Here is a 16,960-nt window from a genome sequence, read left to right as displayed (position 1 = left end):
GAAGAGGGGGCGTAAGGGGGGAGGTACTGTAACATACCTGGCGGCGTCCTTGCATAGTGGTCCATTTCCTGTCCTGCCCTGCTTCTGCCCGCTGCTCCGGCAGTCCTGTCCTGCCCTGCTTCTGCCCGCTGCTCCGGCAGTCCTGTCCTGCCCTGCTCAGCCTTGTCTGCACTCTAGCTGTGCTTGCCTGTAACCCTCTGCCTGTATTGTTCCTGAGTCCCGGTGTGTACTGGGTCCTATCCCGCCTGTGTTCCTACCTGCTAGTGCCTCCCTGTCTGCACTCTAGCTGTGCTTGCCTTTACCCCCCTGCCTGCATACCCGCCTGCCTGCATTCCAGTCGTGCCTGCCTATACCCACCAGTCTGTGTGCCAGCCTACCAGCCTGTTCCTGTATTCCCCTGTGTGGGTCAACAGCCGTGTCCGGGGTCTGTCCTGGAGTAGCACCTGGTCCCTCTGCTCGGTTCCTGCCGTCGTGCGACCCTGGTCGGATCGGGTGAATACTTAGTCACGCCCCTCCAGGCATTCACTCTCCGGCACGGTCCAGTGGAATCACTACAATCACACGCACACGCCGCTTAGCCCGGGCGTGTGCATAACAGCATTTAAAGAAACCAGGATGAATGAACACAGAACTTAAACACATGCTAAAAAGAAAGAAAGAAATATTTATCAAATGGAAAGAGGGAGGCATATCTAAAGAAGATTATAATGCAGTCTGCAGAACCTGTATGGCACGCATCAAGTTAGCTAAAGCTGATAATGAATTAAGACTTGCAAGAGATGTCAAAAGCAATAAAAAAGAATTTTGGGGGTATGTCAAAAGTAAAAGAAAAGTCAAAGATGCTATAGGATTTTTACAGGATGAAAATGGTGAAATGGTAAGAAAGGATGTTGAGAAGGCCGAACTTTTTAATTCTTATTTTGCATCAGTTTTCTCTCATAAAGAAAATGTACCATAAACTGATCTTCACTGTCCTATTAAAGGAATAGAAAAATCCAGGTTATCTGTAAACAAGAAGATTGTGAGGGAATATTCAGCTAACATAAATGAGTTCAAGTCTACAGGTCCAGATGAATTACACCCCAGAGTACTGAAGGAGATCGTAGAATAAATTTTAGAACCACTCTCCATAATCTTTGAAAATTCTTGGAGAACAGGGGAAGTCCCAGAAGACTAGAGAAGAGCAAATGTTGTTCCTATCTTCAAAAGGGGGAATAAGGTGGACTCAGGGAACTATAGCACGGTGAGTCTGACTTCTATACCAGGAAAAATCTTTGAACAAATTATTAAACAACATGTATGTAAGTACCTGGATAAGAATGAAGTGATTAACCAGAGTTAGCATGGGTTTGTAACTAACAAGTCATGTCAGACTAACTTAATTTCCTTCTATGACAGAATCACTGACTGGGTGGATCAGGGAAATGCTGTAGATATAGTATATCTTGACTGCAGCAAAGCATTTGACAAAGTATCTCACACCATCCTTAATGAAAAAATGACCAAGTATGGAATGGACATGGCAACTGTTAGGTGGATTCATAACTGACTTAGTGATCAGACTCAAAGAGTGGTCGTAAATGGCTTCACATCCAGTTGGATGAATGTCTCAAGTGGGGTACCACAGGGCTCTGTCCTGGAACCTCTATTGTTCAACATCTTTATCAATGATTTAAATGAAGGAATTGAGGGTAAACTGATTAAATTTGCTGATGACACAAAGCTAGGAGGGATAGCTAATACTAGAGAAGAGAGAGAGAGGATTCAAAAAGATCTAAATAAACTGGAGCAGTGGGCAGCAACAGAATGGTTTTTAACAGGGAAAATGCAAAGTACTACATCTGGGCAATAAAAATGACAAAAAACATATACAGAATGGGAGGAATTGAGCTAAGCAACAGTACATGTGAAAAAGACTTAGGTATACTAATAGATCATAGACTGAACATGAGTCAACAGTGTGATGCAGCAGCAAAAAAGGCAAATACAATTCTGGGATGTATTAACAGAAGCATACAGTCCAGATCACGTGAAGTCATTATCGCACTTTACTCCTCTTTGGTCAGACCTGATCTGGAATAGTGTGTCCAGTTTTGGGCACCGCATTTTAAAAAATACATTGACAAAGGGGAGCAAGTTCAGAGAAGAGCGACCAGAATGGTGACCGATCTGCAAACCATGTCCTATGAGGAGCGGTTACAGGAATTGGGAATGTTTAGCTTGCAAAAAAGAAGACTGAGAGGAGACTTAATAGCTGTCTACAAATATCTCTCAAGGGCTGTCACATTGTAGAAGGATCATCGTTATTCTCATTTGCACAAGGAAAGACTAGAAGCAATGGGATGAAACTGAATGGGAGGAGACACAGATTAGATATTAGAAAAAACTTTTTGACAGTTAAGGTGATCAAAGAGTGGAACAGGCTGCCACGAGAGGTGGTGAGTTTTCCTTCAATGGACGTCTTCAAATAGAGGCTGGACAGACATCTGTCTGAGATGATTTAGTGAATCCTGCTTTGAGCAGGGGGTTGGACCAGATAACCCAGGAGGTCCCTTCCAACTCTATCATTCTATGATTCTATGACCCATCGGCTGTAGTGTACGATAAAGGCCATAGCGACCCATCGGCTGTAGTGTACGATAAACGTCATAGCGACCCATCGGCTGTAGTGTACGGTAAACGCCATAGCGACACATCGGCTGTAGTGTACGGTAAACGCCATAGCGACCCATCGGCTGTAGTGTACGGTAAACGCCATAGCGACCCATCGGCTGTAGTGTACGATAAACGTCATAGCGACCCATCGGCTGTAGTGTACGGTAAACGCCATAACGACCCATCTGCTGTAGTGTACGGTAAACGCCATAGCGACCCATCGGCTGTAGTGTACGGTAAACGCCATAGCGACCCATCGGCTGTAGTGTACGGTAAACGCCATAGCGACCCATCGGCTGTAGTGTACGGTAAACGCCATAGCGACCCATCGGCTGTAGAGTACGATAAACGCCATAGCGACCCATCGGCTGTAGTGTACGATAAACGCCATAGCGACCCATCGGCTGTAGTGTATGATAAACGCCATAGCGACCCATCGGCTGTAGTGTACGGTAAACGTCATAGCGACCCATCGGTTGTAGTGTACGATAAACGCCATAGCGACCCATCGGTTGTAGTGTATGATAAACGCCATAGCGACCCATCGGCTGTAGTGTACGATAAACGCCATAGCGACCCATCGAATGTAGTGTACGGTAAACGTCATAGCGACCCATCGGTTGTAGTGTACGATAAACGCCATAGCGACCCATCAGTTGTAGTGTACGATAAACGCCATAGCGACCCATCGGCTGTAGTGTACGATAAACGCCATAGCGACCCATCGGCTATAGAGTACGGTAAACGCCATAGCGACCCATCGGTTGTAGTGTATGATAAACGCCATAGCAACCCATCGGCTGTAGTGTACGGTAAACGTCATAGCGACTCATCGGCTGTAGTGTACGGTAAACGTCATAGCGACCCATGGGTTATAGTGTAGGATAAACGTCATAGCGACCCATCGGCTGTAGTGTAGGATAAACGCCATAGCGACCCATCGGCTGTAGTGTACGATAAACGTCATAGCGACCCATCGGCTGTAGTGTACGATAAACGCCATAGCGACCCATCGGCAGTAGTGTACGATAAACGCCATAGCGACCCATCGGCTGTAGTGTACGGTAAACGCCATAGCGACCCCTCGGCTGTAGTGTACGGTAAACGTCATAGCGACCCATCGGCTGTAGTGTACGATAAACGACATAGCGACCCATCGGCTGTAGTGTACGATAAACGCCATAGCGACCCATCGGCTGTAGTGTACGGTAAACGTCATAGCGACCCATCGGCTGTAGAGTACGGTAAACGCCATAGCGATCCATCGGTTGTAGTGTATGATAAACGCCATAGCGACCCATCGGCTGTAGTGTATGGTAAACGTCATAGCGACCCATCGGCTGTAGTGTACGGTAAACGTCATAGCGACCCATCGGTTGTAGTGTACGATAAACGCCATAGCGACCCATCGGCTGTAGTGTATGATAAACGTCATAGCGACCCATCGGCTGTAGAGTACGGTAAATGCCATAGCGACCCATCGGCTGTAGTGTACGGTAAACGTCATAGCGACCCATGGGTTGTAGTGTAGGATAAACGTCATACCGACCCATCAGCTGAAGTGTAGGATAAACGTCATAGCGACCCATCGGTTGTAGTGTAGGATAAACGTCATAGCGACCCATGGGTTGTAGTGTAGGATAAACGTCATAGCGACCCATGGGTTGTAGTGTAGGATAAACGTCATAGCGACCCATGGGTTGTAGTGTAGGATAAGCGTCATAGTGACCCATCGGCTGTAGTGTAGGATAAACGCCATAGCGACCCATCGGCTGTAGTGTAGGATAAACGTCATAGCGACCCATCGGCTGTAGTGTAGGATAAACGCCATAGCGACCCATTGGCTGTAGTGTAGGATAAACGTCATAGCGACCCATCGGCTGTAGTGTAGGATAAACGCCATAGCGACCCATTGGCTGTAGTGTAGGATAAACGTCATAGCGACCCATCGGCTGTAGTGTAGGATAAACGCCATAGCGACCCATCGGCTGTAGTGTAGGATAAACGCCATAGCGACCCATCGGCTGAGTATTTTTTGCTGGTTTTTCGGAGCTGAGTTTCAGGTTTTCTTTTTTTTGAGCTTTTTTCTTTTTATTTAGAGGAAAATGAGCAGAACCTCCAACTTTTTGAGAAGTTTTCAGATTTGCAAAATTTTCTGCTCCAAAAACTTCTCGTAAATAAAACTTTAACGGTGAGGGTCCTGAAGATAAGATAATAGACAAAAACTCAGCAAAGGGCTAAAATCAGATCCTCCGTGTAATAGCACCACCCATCCAGAAGATGGCAGCACGTTCCCGCCCGCCGAGGGGGAATACATCCATGTAGTCGCTCGATTGCTCTCGTCTTAGTCGCTCCACTAATTTCGCTAATACAATCGCTACATTCTGACTGGTACAGAGCGAGGATTATGGGTCACGTGCTTTATCTCCATCTTTTTCGCAGGAGAGTCCACGTGACCCTACGTCACGCCCACGCTCGGCGGCTGCGTATTTTTGTACGTAATGGCGTCACAATATCCATGGGCGGAGAATTCTACGCATCGAACGCTGAGGGATTGTTCGCATGCGCAGTCGTGTAGACAGTGCTGGTTGAGGTTCCGGTGCCGCGGCCGTGCTGCACACAAGCTGCAGTCATGGTGAAGAAGCGGAAGAACCGGATAGTGATCGACTCGGACTCAGATGATAGCGGCAGCGACGACAACCTGGACCAGGTGAGCGGCAGATGCTCTGTAATGGCGCAGGACTGACCTGGGCCAAGTGCCCTTCTCCCGGGCCCGGGCTGCTGGCGCCCAGGAGCCTTTATGTGGTGCCGTGTGCTCTGTGCGGAGCTGGGGTTTGGGCTCTGTGCACTCACGCCGCGGTAATGCCGCAGGAGTGATCAGCGGGGCTCTGCTAGCTCCTCCTGGCAGCAGCAGGATCACTGAGCCCAGGAGTGACTACAGCAGGCACCGGCCATTCATTATGCCCAGGGCAGAGCTGGGGGCATCTGTGGCCCATGGCATCGGGGCGCTGTGTATGCTATGACATTTAGGTCTGTGGCCTCCAGCCCTCACTGGGAGTTGTAGTTCTACACTGCAGAGCGGAGGCTTGGCTTGCAACAGATTTACTCGCGAATTATTATCCTCATTCATAGGGACGCCGAACCCCCCACCAGGTGGCTGGGGGCCGGCATCCCGCCGCTGGGACCCCCTGCCGGGTGACTGGAGGCCGGCGTCCCGCTGCCGGTTGGCTGGGGGCCGGCGTCCTGCTGCTGCGCCCCCCCCCTGCAGAGTGGCTAGGGGCAGGGGTCCCATGGCGGGTGACTGGAGGCCGGCATCCCGCCGCTGGGACCCCATTCTGGGTGACTGGAGGCTGGCATCTCGCCACTGGGGACCCCCATCTGCCGGGTGGCTAGGCACTGGGGACCCAAATCCCCCCCCACACACACACACCGGTGGGACGCCCTGCAGAGTGGCTAGGGGCCTTCATCCCTCCGCTGGGGACACCCATACGCCGGGTGACTGGGGGCCGGCATCCCGCCGCTGGGGACCCCCACAATCCTGTCGCCATGGCGACTTGATGGATGAACGATCTGTAAGAAGATCGATCTTGCGCAGCCTAGTCTAGGGTCTTCTCCGTCGTTTTGTTCATAGTATCAAGCCATTGGTTGCTGGTCTTCCTCTTCACCTTGTACCTTCTATCCTTCCGATGATGATGATGTCCTTCTGCTATAATGTAAGTGATCGTATATACCGTATTGAAAAGGGCTCGTACCACTTAAAGGGGTCATCCACCTCCACTCACTCCTACATGAGAGCAATGATGTTACAACACCACACGTCTGCTGGAACGCATACATGATCTGCAGGTGTATGGGGCCCGTAACATCCTCTGCACCAGTCACTTCTGTTAGGGAAGTGAGCGGTGTCAGATAACCCCCTTTAATCGTGTATTTGCTTGATCAGAGGGGTCTAATGACTGCCCCCCCTAACATCCCATTATAGTGCTGTTTCTGAACAGAGCAGTCATGACTATCAGCACTGCCACTTTGTTCTGACAGTAAAGATGGGTCCGCAGCGGCCGGAAGGGTGTCTATAAGGGACCCCAGTGTGAAGATGTACCGTGTTGCTATTGGGTAGATGATCCCGTTAAAGTGTTGTCTGGGATGTATGTGACAGAGCAATAAAATGTGCCATAAATCGCTGATCATGTCTGGCCCCTATCTACCTTGGGTAGAGGGTCCCGTTGCCCTCTGTTATGGAGAGGCGGCCGTGTGTGAGCTGATCTCTCTCAAATTGTTATTAAGTTGTCAGACAAGCGCACAATGCAATTTTAGGAGCTCCCCTTAAAACATTAAAATTTAAATATCTGTACATGCACGGCCACCTCTTGCCTTTTGTGGGGGGCTGACCTGGAAGTTTAGGGCACAACTTTGAGGACTCCCCACTGATCAGCATTGAATGGGTCTGTCTGCACTGGTTCCGGGGGTCCTATTCTCAGTGATTAAACATTGATTACATGGAGGGCTCCCAAGCTCTCAATCAGGAGTGCACTGCTCCCCTACCTTCCTGCCAGTGCGCTGATGATTGACAGTTCGCACCAGCGTCTTCATGAACTGAGGCCGTCCCTGCAGCAAAATCTGCAATACAATCTCATGCCAATTAAATTACACAATTTTGGTGCAGATTTGACTGCTGGAATATTTGCTTGATGTCTGACTGTGCCTGCAGTGTAAGAATAAGGCTGTACATGTTATAGGGGATTATAAAGGGACGGCATATTTCTAGGGGAGCTCAAAAGGAAGGAAGGGGCTGCTGTCTGGTGTGTAGCTACATCCTCTGCTCAGGGAAAATTCACTTGAATGAAGCTGTGCTGCAGTTCCCCCATTAAACAGGTGTCGGGGGGGGCGCTGTCGTGCCGCACTTCATTCTTTCACATTTCTCCCATAGGTGAGATCCCAGAAATGGGCCTCTTGCCCAGCATAAAGTTAGGACATGTCCTAGCAGTGTGCGCTATTATAGTATTAGAGGGGGGCATTGTTGTCAGAATAGTTCTTAAACGTGAGCCAGCCCTGCACACGTCTAATGGACGCTGCTACTTGATGGCTCGTTCTGCAGAAAATGAATCGCTGATGCCCAAAATAGAGGGACTTGGAATTAGAGCGCGAGTTGTGTGGGACAATAATCCTTATGACCGTGCACAATGTCCTACTACACGAATGGATGCAAGGATCGTTTATGGCACTGCTGTCTGTGGGGTGTTTGTTGTTGCTTTTAAATGAGAAAAGATGGAAAACTATTATGGCACAGCAACATCAACCCCATTAGACAGGTGAAAACTGATCCTGAGAGCCTCAGCAGAGTCCCCTCTGAATGGAGCGGAGGTCGAGCACGACCACCATTACCTCAGGCATTGTATATGGTACTGCTGGAGGGAGCCGAGCGCTGTAACTTATCTACTTGGTACAAAGCCCTTAAACCCAATCTATCCTTACACCACCAATGTTCACCGAACACCAAGAGGATACATTTTTCACTAAAATGGATTGTTCTCCTAGGAAACCCTTAGCAATATGGTTGCAGGGTGAGGGGGTGGGAGGCTGTTGCTGCACACGGGTCGCAGGGTGGGGGGAGGCTGCTGCTGCTGTGTTCTAATAATCTGTGTTTTAATGACCCCCTCTTGCCCTTCCAAAGAAACCCCCAAACACCGAATTTCCTTATTTTTGCGTTTTAGGAGTTGTTGTCCCTCGCTAAGCGCAAGAGGTGTGACTCCGAAGAGAAGGAACAGCCAGTGAGCAAACCTGCCGCAACCTCCGACTCCGAAACCTCCGACAGTGATGATGAAGTGAGTAGCTACACCTTTTATTCTTTACGGGGGCAGCGTAACTAAAAAAAAATCTGACTCTTCAGTTCTGCTTCTTATAGTGGACTGTCGGAGGAGTGAAAAATAAGAAAAAAGGAAAACCTGGAAAAGGACTTGACAAAAAAGCATCCATGAAAAAGACGACTAACAAAGGCGCCTCCTCTGCGAGCTCCGGAAAGGACAGCTCAGGGGAGAGCTCTGCACCTGAGGAAGGTGAGTCAGATGCTTCATAGTATCAGTGGGATCTCCCTCTAAGATGCCCTTTTAATATGAATTATGTCTAAGCTAATTAATGTTCCCCTTTATTTTGTGAAATCCTATTTCCAGGTGAAGTTTCAGACTCCGATAGTAACAGTTCTTCTTCGAGCTCCGATTCTGACTCCTCTTCGGAGGAAGAGGAGTTTTGTGATGGATACGGGGATGACCTTATGGGCGATGACGAGGACAGAGCGCGGCTGGAGCAGATGACTGAGAAGGAACGAGAGCAAGAGTTATTTAACCGGATTGAGAAACGAGAAGTGCTTAAAAGACGGTACGCTCCCTATATATACAGGGGTGAGGAGGAGGGGAATGATGCGGGGACGGGTGTACTTATACCTCTCCATCCATTGGATGTTGGGCTGACGAAGGAAGCGGAGTACATCGCTTTACGATGTCAAATGGCACAAAAATTGGTGCCCCCTAAATTTTCATATGGACCGACAAGAAGTCTTTTTTTTTTTTTTAATTTCTCATGCTAACAATTTTCTTCTATGTTGTAGGTTTGAGATTAAGAAGAAGCTGAAAACTGCAAAGCGCAAGGAAAAGAAGGAGAAAAAGAAGAAGCATGATGAGGAGCAAGAAAAGAAAAAGCAAACGCAGATCCTGGAAGCTCAGGCTCAGGTACAAAGCCGAGATCCACGGGACGTGAAAGTGTCATGTAGTTCACTGTTCACTCTAGTTCAGTGCAGCCGAACACTAATGTTGTGTAATATACATACTGTTAGGATTGGGCTCTGCAGCCAGTGCGAGCTGTGATTCCCATTTGTATACTTGTCTCTTCCTGACTAGATTCTCATCTGTTTATCAATAGAACATTGCGAAGTGGATGAGACTCTAGTCGGGAAGTAAATGCAAATAAATACTTCGGGTGACCTAATTGGCTAGGAGTGCTGAATCCTAGCAGTATGTATATTACACACTTTTAGCTTTGCCAAAAGTTTTCATTGGAATAGAGGAACACTTAACTTAAAATAAATAAATAAATAAATAATTCTTTCTCTAATTTTCCTTTTTTTTTTTTTTAATATTGAAGGTTACGTCCCATAACAAGGAGAGACGCTCCAAGAGAGATGAGAAGTTGGACAAGAAGTCCCAAGCGATGGAGGAGCTGCGACTTGAGAGAGAGAAGAGAAAGAACAAAACTGGTATGACGTTCCTAATATGACCACAGGGATCATTTTGAGCCCGCTGGGAGTTGTAGTGGATAATGAGCAGTATGGTGGCTCAGTGGATAGTACAGTTACTCTGCATTCCTGGGGCTGAAACAGATAAAGGGCAAAATCATCATGGAGTTTGTTTGTTGTCCGCATGTCTGCATGGGTTCCCTCTGGGGTCTTCTCCATCGTGCTCTCCCTTCTGCTCTACCAATTCATAATTTTGGAGGGAGGCCGACCAGTGAGACCCCCCTACACTGGTCACCAAAATCTTTGAAGGTCTCAGCGGTTGTGCCCCCTCCAGTCTACCAACCGCTGAGATGGAAGCAAAATTTTAGTATAATTTTTGACTAAATTCAATTTTTTTTCTCTTCTACAGCTGAGCTTATTGCTCGTAAGCAACCTCTAAAGACAAGCGAAGTTTACTCCGATGACGAAGAGGAGGAGGAAGATGAGAAGTCTAGTGAGAAGAGCGACCGCTCCTCTAGATCGTCTTCCTCTTCAGAAGATGAGATGGAGTAAGTTTTCCATTCCTGCCATAAATAATTGATGATCATTACAATAACTGAGCAGCAGATCAGGGAGCAATAGTCTCACTCTAATCATCTGAATGATGGGGTATGTGGGCAGGTAATGCTGGTGTATAACGTCCCCATGTAGCATGCTGGTCTCCAGGAGTACGGCTCTGACTATTGTCATAGAAATAAGATCTACATTCAAATTCTATTTTTTTTTTAATAAAAACTTTATTACAGAACTGAAGAAATTCCACCAAAGTCCTTGCCTGTTTCCTTACCGGAAGAACTGAATAAAGTCCGCCTGTCGCGCCATAAGTTGGAGCGCTGGTGTCACATGCCCTTTTTCGCCAAGACCGTGTCTGGATGCTTCGTACGGATCGGTATCGGCAATCACAACAGCAAACCTGTGTACAGGGTAAGCAGTGTGTCCGGGCTCTTAAAAACACCATTTATAAGAAGGCGGAATAAATATAAGTAATACCTTCACCTCCTCCACCTTTTATCCGTCTTCGCTGTAGAGCCAGAAGTCGATCGGGTAGCATGTGCCAAGGGGGCCACTCTGAGACCCTGCCCCCCCCTTGTCAGCTTTTCTCATGTGTTCCCTTTAGAGCAGAGATGTCAAACTCAATTACACAGAGTGCCAAAGTTAAAAACTTGGACAAAGTCACGGGCCAACCTTGATATTTATTTAAAAAATGTCTACAATTGAGGGTTTTCCTTATCAAATTTAACAATGATCCTTTTCACATGGAAAGTAACAGAACATTTTAATTAATAGGTCTTAGAATAAAGTCGTCCATTCAGAAAAAAAATGGGCCACCTCATAGTCTTCCATGTGGTATAATGGGCCCCTCGTAGTCTTCCATGTGGTATAATGGGCCCCTCGTAGTCTTCCATGCGGTATAATGGGCCCCTCGTAGTCCTCGCAGTCGCTGGCCAAATATAATCACCCTGCGGGCCAGAGTTTGACGTGTGTTTTACAGTATTTGTGCAGCAGTATTAATGCCGATGATTGGCGAGATGGCTCACGTAGGGCACCTGTTGTTCACACTTTTTATATGAGTGAGGACTTTATTTCTCAGGTGGCCGAAATCACTGGCGTAGTGGAAACGGCAAAAGTTTACCAACTGGGCAGCACGAGGACAAACAAAGGTCTGCAGCTCAGGTAATGCCCCTCTGGGTGTGGGACTCGGAGAAGGGTTGTCCCCTGTGGTGTCTGTTACTTCTGCTTTTTTTTATTTTAGACATGGGAATGACCAGAGAGTATTTCGCCTAGAATTTGTGTCCAACCAGGAGTTCACAGAAAGTGAATTCATGAAGTGGAAGGAAGCTGTGAGTATTGCCTTTTTTTTTTTTTTTCCACAATTTTTATTTATTCCATTCTGTAATTTCTGTTAACACCGGAACAGATGGCACGGTCTGTTCCAATGGGCTTTGGCATGGAAAGGGTTAATTTAAAGAAATGTTCTGATCCGTAGATGTTCTCGGCGAGCATGCAGCTCCCCACACTGGACGAGATTAACAAAAAAGAAGTAACGATTAAAGAGGCCATGAACTACAAGTTCAACGACCAAGACATTGAGGAAGTAAGTCGTCTGTTCTTGTCCTATGCAGAATGTAAATCCTTGACGGAGACCCCCCACCCCCCTGATCCGGATACTCTCTTTCACCCAAAACTTTGCTTGGGAACGCAGCGACTTTAAGCATGCACACTTTGAGCTGAAGCCTCTGGCATGTAGGTAGAGGTCCAGTGCACATGATCGAAGTCGCGGCGTTCACAAGTGGCTGCTAATTACTTTACAGGGGGGTTTATCCAGCGGTCCTGTATAAGAGCCCTCCGGTGAATATTGTTGTTTGTTCGTGTAGTAGCGTGTAGCAGGTCACGGTCGTCTTCTAATTTCAGCTGAAAGTGGGAGAAGACTGCGACCGGTGGGTATGTCGCTGCACTAATTACACTTGAATACATGATGGCTAACACACAGTAAAAAAATTTAAAAAGTCACCGGAGCGCGCCTTTAATTTTTCAGATTTCCCAGTATTGGCCACCAGAGGGAGCCAATGCAAAAAAAAAAGAAAAGAAAGCATAATTGAAACCAAACTTTAAAACTAGCTTTGTAAAATTAGGCCTGGTCTGTTCCCTGTCTGGGTATGCACGAGGGTAGGGGATCACAAAGTCAGCGGCCACATCTGATATTCGCTTAAGTTTGCATTCGCACAACCCAAAAAAAAGATCTTTAGAAATTGTCCCATCCAAAAAAATGTCCCTAGTAATCGCTTGGACTGCTTGGCACACAGTAGGAGGTGTGATTGCAGCATCAGACTACATGAGATTTGTTTGCAGTCTGTTACCATGGAGATGCATAGATCTGCATGCATGCTGTATACAATTAAAGCTTTTTTTAATTAGCACTGAATTTAAACAGTTGTGATTAATATGAAGTTTAGTGTCTTCAGTAAAAGGAGTCAGCGCTCCCAAAACTTGGGAAATGCTATGTTTTCCCCCCTGTCATGTAATTTGTGGCTGTAATCTGTTATTTATGGCTCACCCTCGCTGTGGTTCTTAAATCTATTATTGCAGATTGTAAAAGAAAAGGAACGGTTTAGGAAAGCCCCTCCTAATTATGCCATGAAGAAAACCCAGCTCCTGAAAGATAAGGTATGACCATCACTTACAGATTACACTTTCATTTAATAATAAAATATATATATAAAAAAAAAATACAAAACCTAGCTTGCTGTACAAACTTGCGGTTGTTTTTAGGCCATGGCCGAGGAGGCTGGGGAACAGGATCGGGCTAAACGGATCCAAGACGAGCTGAATGAGTTGGAGGAAAGAGCTGAAGCGCTCGATCGTCAGCGGACGAAGAATATCTCTGCCATCAGGTGAGGATCAGTAGGTGGTCAGTACATTGGGCCGGACTTGGGAAAACTGTGTGACACAAGATAATTGAACTGGTTGGGACAATCATGTGATTGATTTAAAACACAACATTTGACATATTCTCTACAAATTGATTTAGTAGTTTTGTCACATTTTTAGTATTATACTTTCCTGTTAATTGCAGCTACTTTTTTTTTTTTTCAGCTACATTAATCAGAGGAACCGAGAGTGGAACATCGTGGAGTCAGAGAAGGCCTTAGTGGTGAGTCCACATTAGACTTGTGATTCCTGAACATTATCCTGTACAACAACTGCTGCCAGACAAGGGGGCTGAAGAACTAAAGACGTAGGTCTCCCATTCCCAGGATGGATGTCTGACTGTTGGATATCATCAGCCCTGACAATGGGAGTACAAAGCCCCCTGTTTGAGTGCAGCAGGAGTACACGTTACCGCTCCCTTTCACTTCTGAATTGAACAGAGACAAGCGATCAGTCCCTTAGAAGCATGCGTGCTACCACCCCATTCACACTTCCATTTTATGGCTTAGTGGGTCTCCCACTGGTCAGTCCCCGAGCAGTCCTACATTTAAAGGGTTTGTGCAGCATATAGAAGTTATCCCTACCAATGGGATGGGAGATGATTTGCTAATTTTTGGGGTTCAGCTGCTGGGACCCTGTTATCTCTGGTAGTGAATCATGCTGGTTATACAGATGGGACACTGCAGAGCCATGTTGTCAGGATGGGGGACCCCCAGTGATCAGGACATTATGCCCTGTGCTATGGGTGCAGTATAACTTCCATACTTAGTATGAGTCCTTTATCACCAATTTTGTGGATTGATGATCTAAGAGCTCCGTAAGAAACCCACTTTACCGGAGACCTTTTCTGATGGGGATCTTGAAGTCTTGTTCATTAAAGGCCTTATGGGGCTAAGCATTTACTGACTGCGTGCGATGATCTCTCCTGGCTGCTGTCCCCCTCCTTCCTGTGATGTCACATCAGCGCAGCAGTTCCTTTCCCTTTGCTCTGTTGACAGGTGTCACCGCCGACGTCAGGTTGATTGACAGCTGTCTCTCTGCTATGTTCGGTTGAACTGGCTGTCAATTAAAAATAATAGTCCTGGATAGCCCCTTCTTATGTTCAGTGGTATCTTATTTTTTTTCCCCCCAGGATATTTAAGTGCTCGGTAATGCAAAAACTGTTAAATGTAACTAATAGGCCTCCTATAGGCCGTGGGTGTCATGTCTGTAGAAGACTGGTTTTGCACGTCCACATTTCCTGGTCTGTGTATTGACTGAGCCCCATAGAAGTTTGGGGGTCTTCCGATCAGGATTCGACAACCTAGTAATATACAAGGAAACTGAGTTCTGGTCAGAAGACCCGGTGTCGGGAGAAGACGGGGAGACTTGGAGGTGTGAAGCCGGGCTTAGTGTTGTAGTTCGCTGACATTGCCATCTTTTATAGGCTGAGAGTCAGAGCATGAAGCAGCAGCAGATGGATCCCTTCACCAGGAGACAATGCAAACCTACCATGGTATCCAATGTAAGTGATCCTATAAAGCAGCCCTCTTCAGGATCCTTATAGGAAGCCAGAGACCTTTCTAGATATAACCCCTATATGGTCACTGGTAACCTCATAATTCTGTAATAAGAATTGGGGTAAACTCCTCATTTTAGTCTTGTGGACTAGTTATATAATCGAGAATGGAAGAGCCAAGATCCAAAAAGAGAAGACCATTAACCTGTTTCCCTTGAATTCCCAGTCCAGGGATCCTGCGGTACAGGCTGCTATCATAGCACAGTTGAATGCAAAGTATGGATCAACTGGAAACCCAGAACCTACTACAGATAATGCAATGGTAAGACCCCACCTCATATCCAGAGTACTAGCCCTGCGGAGCTCGGGACCACCCGGGCTATATCTGTATTCATTGTAATCCAAATCCATCTTCCAGAATCAAAGCAAAGATAAAGACGGCAACACAAAGTCAACCAGCGACCTGTCAGAGGATCTATTTAAAGTGCATGACTTTGATGTGAAAATTGACTTACAAGTCCCCAGTTCAGGTAAAGGAATACAGTCTTAACTCTTCTTAGAAATGTGTGTAATAAATATACTACAAGTTCATGGCTTCAGAAAGGCTCACACTGTAGGGGGTTATTCCCATCTTCCTAAATGGATATTATTGGATAGAGCTTGTAAATGTGAACACTTTAGCAATTTACGGTTTGTTAACATTTTCAGCCGTTCTTGAGATATTATTTTTGTTTACGGCTTGTTGCCCTGTTGACCGACCACTGCAGCCAGACAGCAGAACATGCTCAGCGTTTACATGCTTTCTCTTATTGAGCTTGTAAGTACTGTTGTAAAGCTGGCCAGGATTGTTGGAGCACACTGTTACCTCCTAATACCTGCTAGCTTCAGCACAGTGCTTACAAGCTAGACAGCAGCGGTGGTCGGTCTCCTAGGCAACGAGCTGTAAACAAGTGTTAATATCACAAGAACGGCTGGAAATTTTAATCGAAAGCAAACTGCCAATTTACTCTGTACTTTTTTTAACTTTCTGTACAAAGACATGAGGGTCTGTTGCACTTGTGAATTACACCATTCATTGTACAGTATAGTGCACTATAATTTTTATATTTGTGTTCAATTAGAAATTTTGCACCTTTTGGCTTTTAAAGACTTTGGCTTTATTTCCCTGTACATTCAACTTTGACGTCATCTGCTGTCATAAATCAGGTGTGAGATGAGCTCACTGATGGATTCTCAGTTAGCTCATTCTGCATCCAGCAATACTTTGCAGATGGAAGAAATTTTCTTAATGAAACCTAATTACGACAATGATTTTAAGAAATAATAAAAAAATTTAAAAAAATACATTCAGTCCCCGAATGTGACAAAATATTTTCTTTAACTTTCTATCCACATGATCGAGAAAATAAATTCTGTAATATCTAATCGATATTCCGTTTTGTTTTTTTGTAGAATCGAAGTCTCTTGCTATCTCTTCGAAAGCTCCCGCTGCCAAGGACGGAGCCCCCCGTAGATCATTGAACTTAGAGGACTACAAGAAAAGACGAGGACTTATCTGAGATGGTTTGGCCGCTGCTCCGGTCCTTGCATGTTTCCATCGTGTTCCATCAGGTTTCTTTTTTTTCCCTCGTCTTCTGTTTTTCTTCACCAGACTGGAGCAGCAGACTGAAGAGAAGACTAAACCACCCAAAAAAAACAATTGTAAATAAACTGTAATATATTTTACACCATGTCTTTTCTTCTTCTGCCCCTTTTTTTGAATTGTGGATTTGTGACTGAGTTATCTCCTTTTTTTTTTTTTTTGAACCTGGTCTTTTCTCGCTCCAGTATTACAAGGTATTTTAGCGATCAATTGTGCAAAAAAAACAAAAAAAAAAAAAACAACTAACTCTCCACTCCGGAACTGTGTAGGCGCCCTATGGGTTTCCACACAAGATGAGCTGGTTTCATGTTTTACCAGTACCCTGCACTTTGTCATAAGGAAAGAATTCGGAAAATCATGGCACTGAATTTTTGTTACAGAAGTTTATTTTTTTTCTTTTTCCCTTCTCTTTATAAATATATATTTTTTATTTTTTTTTTTCCAGCTGCAATCCATGATGTTTATGGCTGTT

General features: G+C 45.9%; 1 protein-coding gene across 1 annotated transcript; it reads left to right on the top strand.

Annotated features, from left to right (window-relative positions):
• The first annotated feature begins 5,180 nt into the window (after window positions 1-5,180).
• RTF1 (RTF1 homolog, Paf1/RNA polymerase II complex component) lies at window positions 5,181-16,730 on the top strand. Its single transcript, XM_073639172.1, has 18 exons — window positions 5,181-5,365; window positions 8,367-8,477; window positions 8,558-8,708; window positions 8,823-9,027; window positions 9,257-9,377; window positions 9,790-9,901; window positions 10,290-10,428; window positions 10,666-10,843; window positions 11,511-11,593; window positions 11,673-11,760; window positions 11,907-12,014; window positions 13,007-13,084; window positions 13,190-13,311; window positions 13,514-13,571; window positions 14,775-14,852; window positions 15,073-15,168; window positions 15,265-15,376; window positions 16,299-16,730. Exons 1-18 carry the CDS (start codon window positions 5,288-5,290, stop codon window positions 16,403-16,405), a joined length of 2,025 nt encoding a protein of 674 aa, XP_073495273.1. The 5' UTR covers window positions 5,181-5,287; the 3' UTR covers window positions 16,406-16,730.
• The last annotated feature ends 230 nt before the right edge of the window (window positions 16,731-16,960 follow it).

This window comes from Phyllobates terribilis, unplaced genomic scaffold (assembly GCF_046119375.1).
Source record: "Phyllobates terribilis strain yellow unplaced genomic scaffold, ASM4611937v1 Scaffold_7__3_contigs__length_470593459, whole genome shotgun sequence".
In the NCBI taxonomy this organism is placed as follows: domain Eukaryota; kingdom Metazoa; phylum Chordata; class Amphibia; order Anura; family Dendrobatidae; genus Phyllobates; species Phyllobates terribilis.
Note: the sequence above shows the minus strand (reverse complement) of the source record. Positions and strands in the feature narration are given on the sequence as shown.

Bases quoted from the DNA above. Each gene is read 5' to 3' on its own strand.
- RTF1 (XM_073639172.1), top strand. From the start codon at position 5,288: ATGGTGAAGAAGCGGAAGAACCGGATAGTGATCGACTCGGACTCAGAT. The intron at 11,594-11,672 runs GTAATGCCCCTC...TTTTTATTTTAG, and splicing joins AACAAAGGTCTGCAGCTCAG to ACATGGGAATGACCAGAGAG. The intron at 13,085-13,189 runs GTATGACCATCA...GGTTGTTTTTAG, and splicing joins CCCAGCTCCTGAAAGATAAG to GCCATGGCCGAGGAGGCTGG.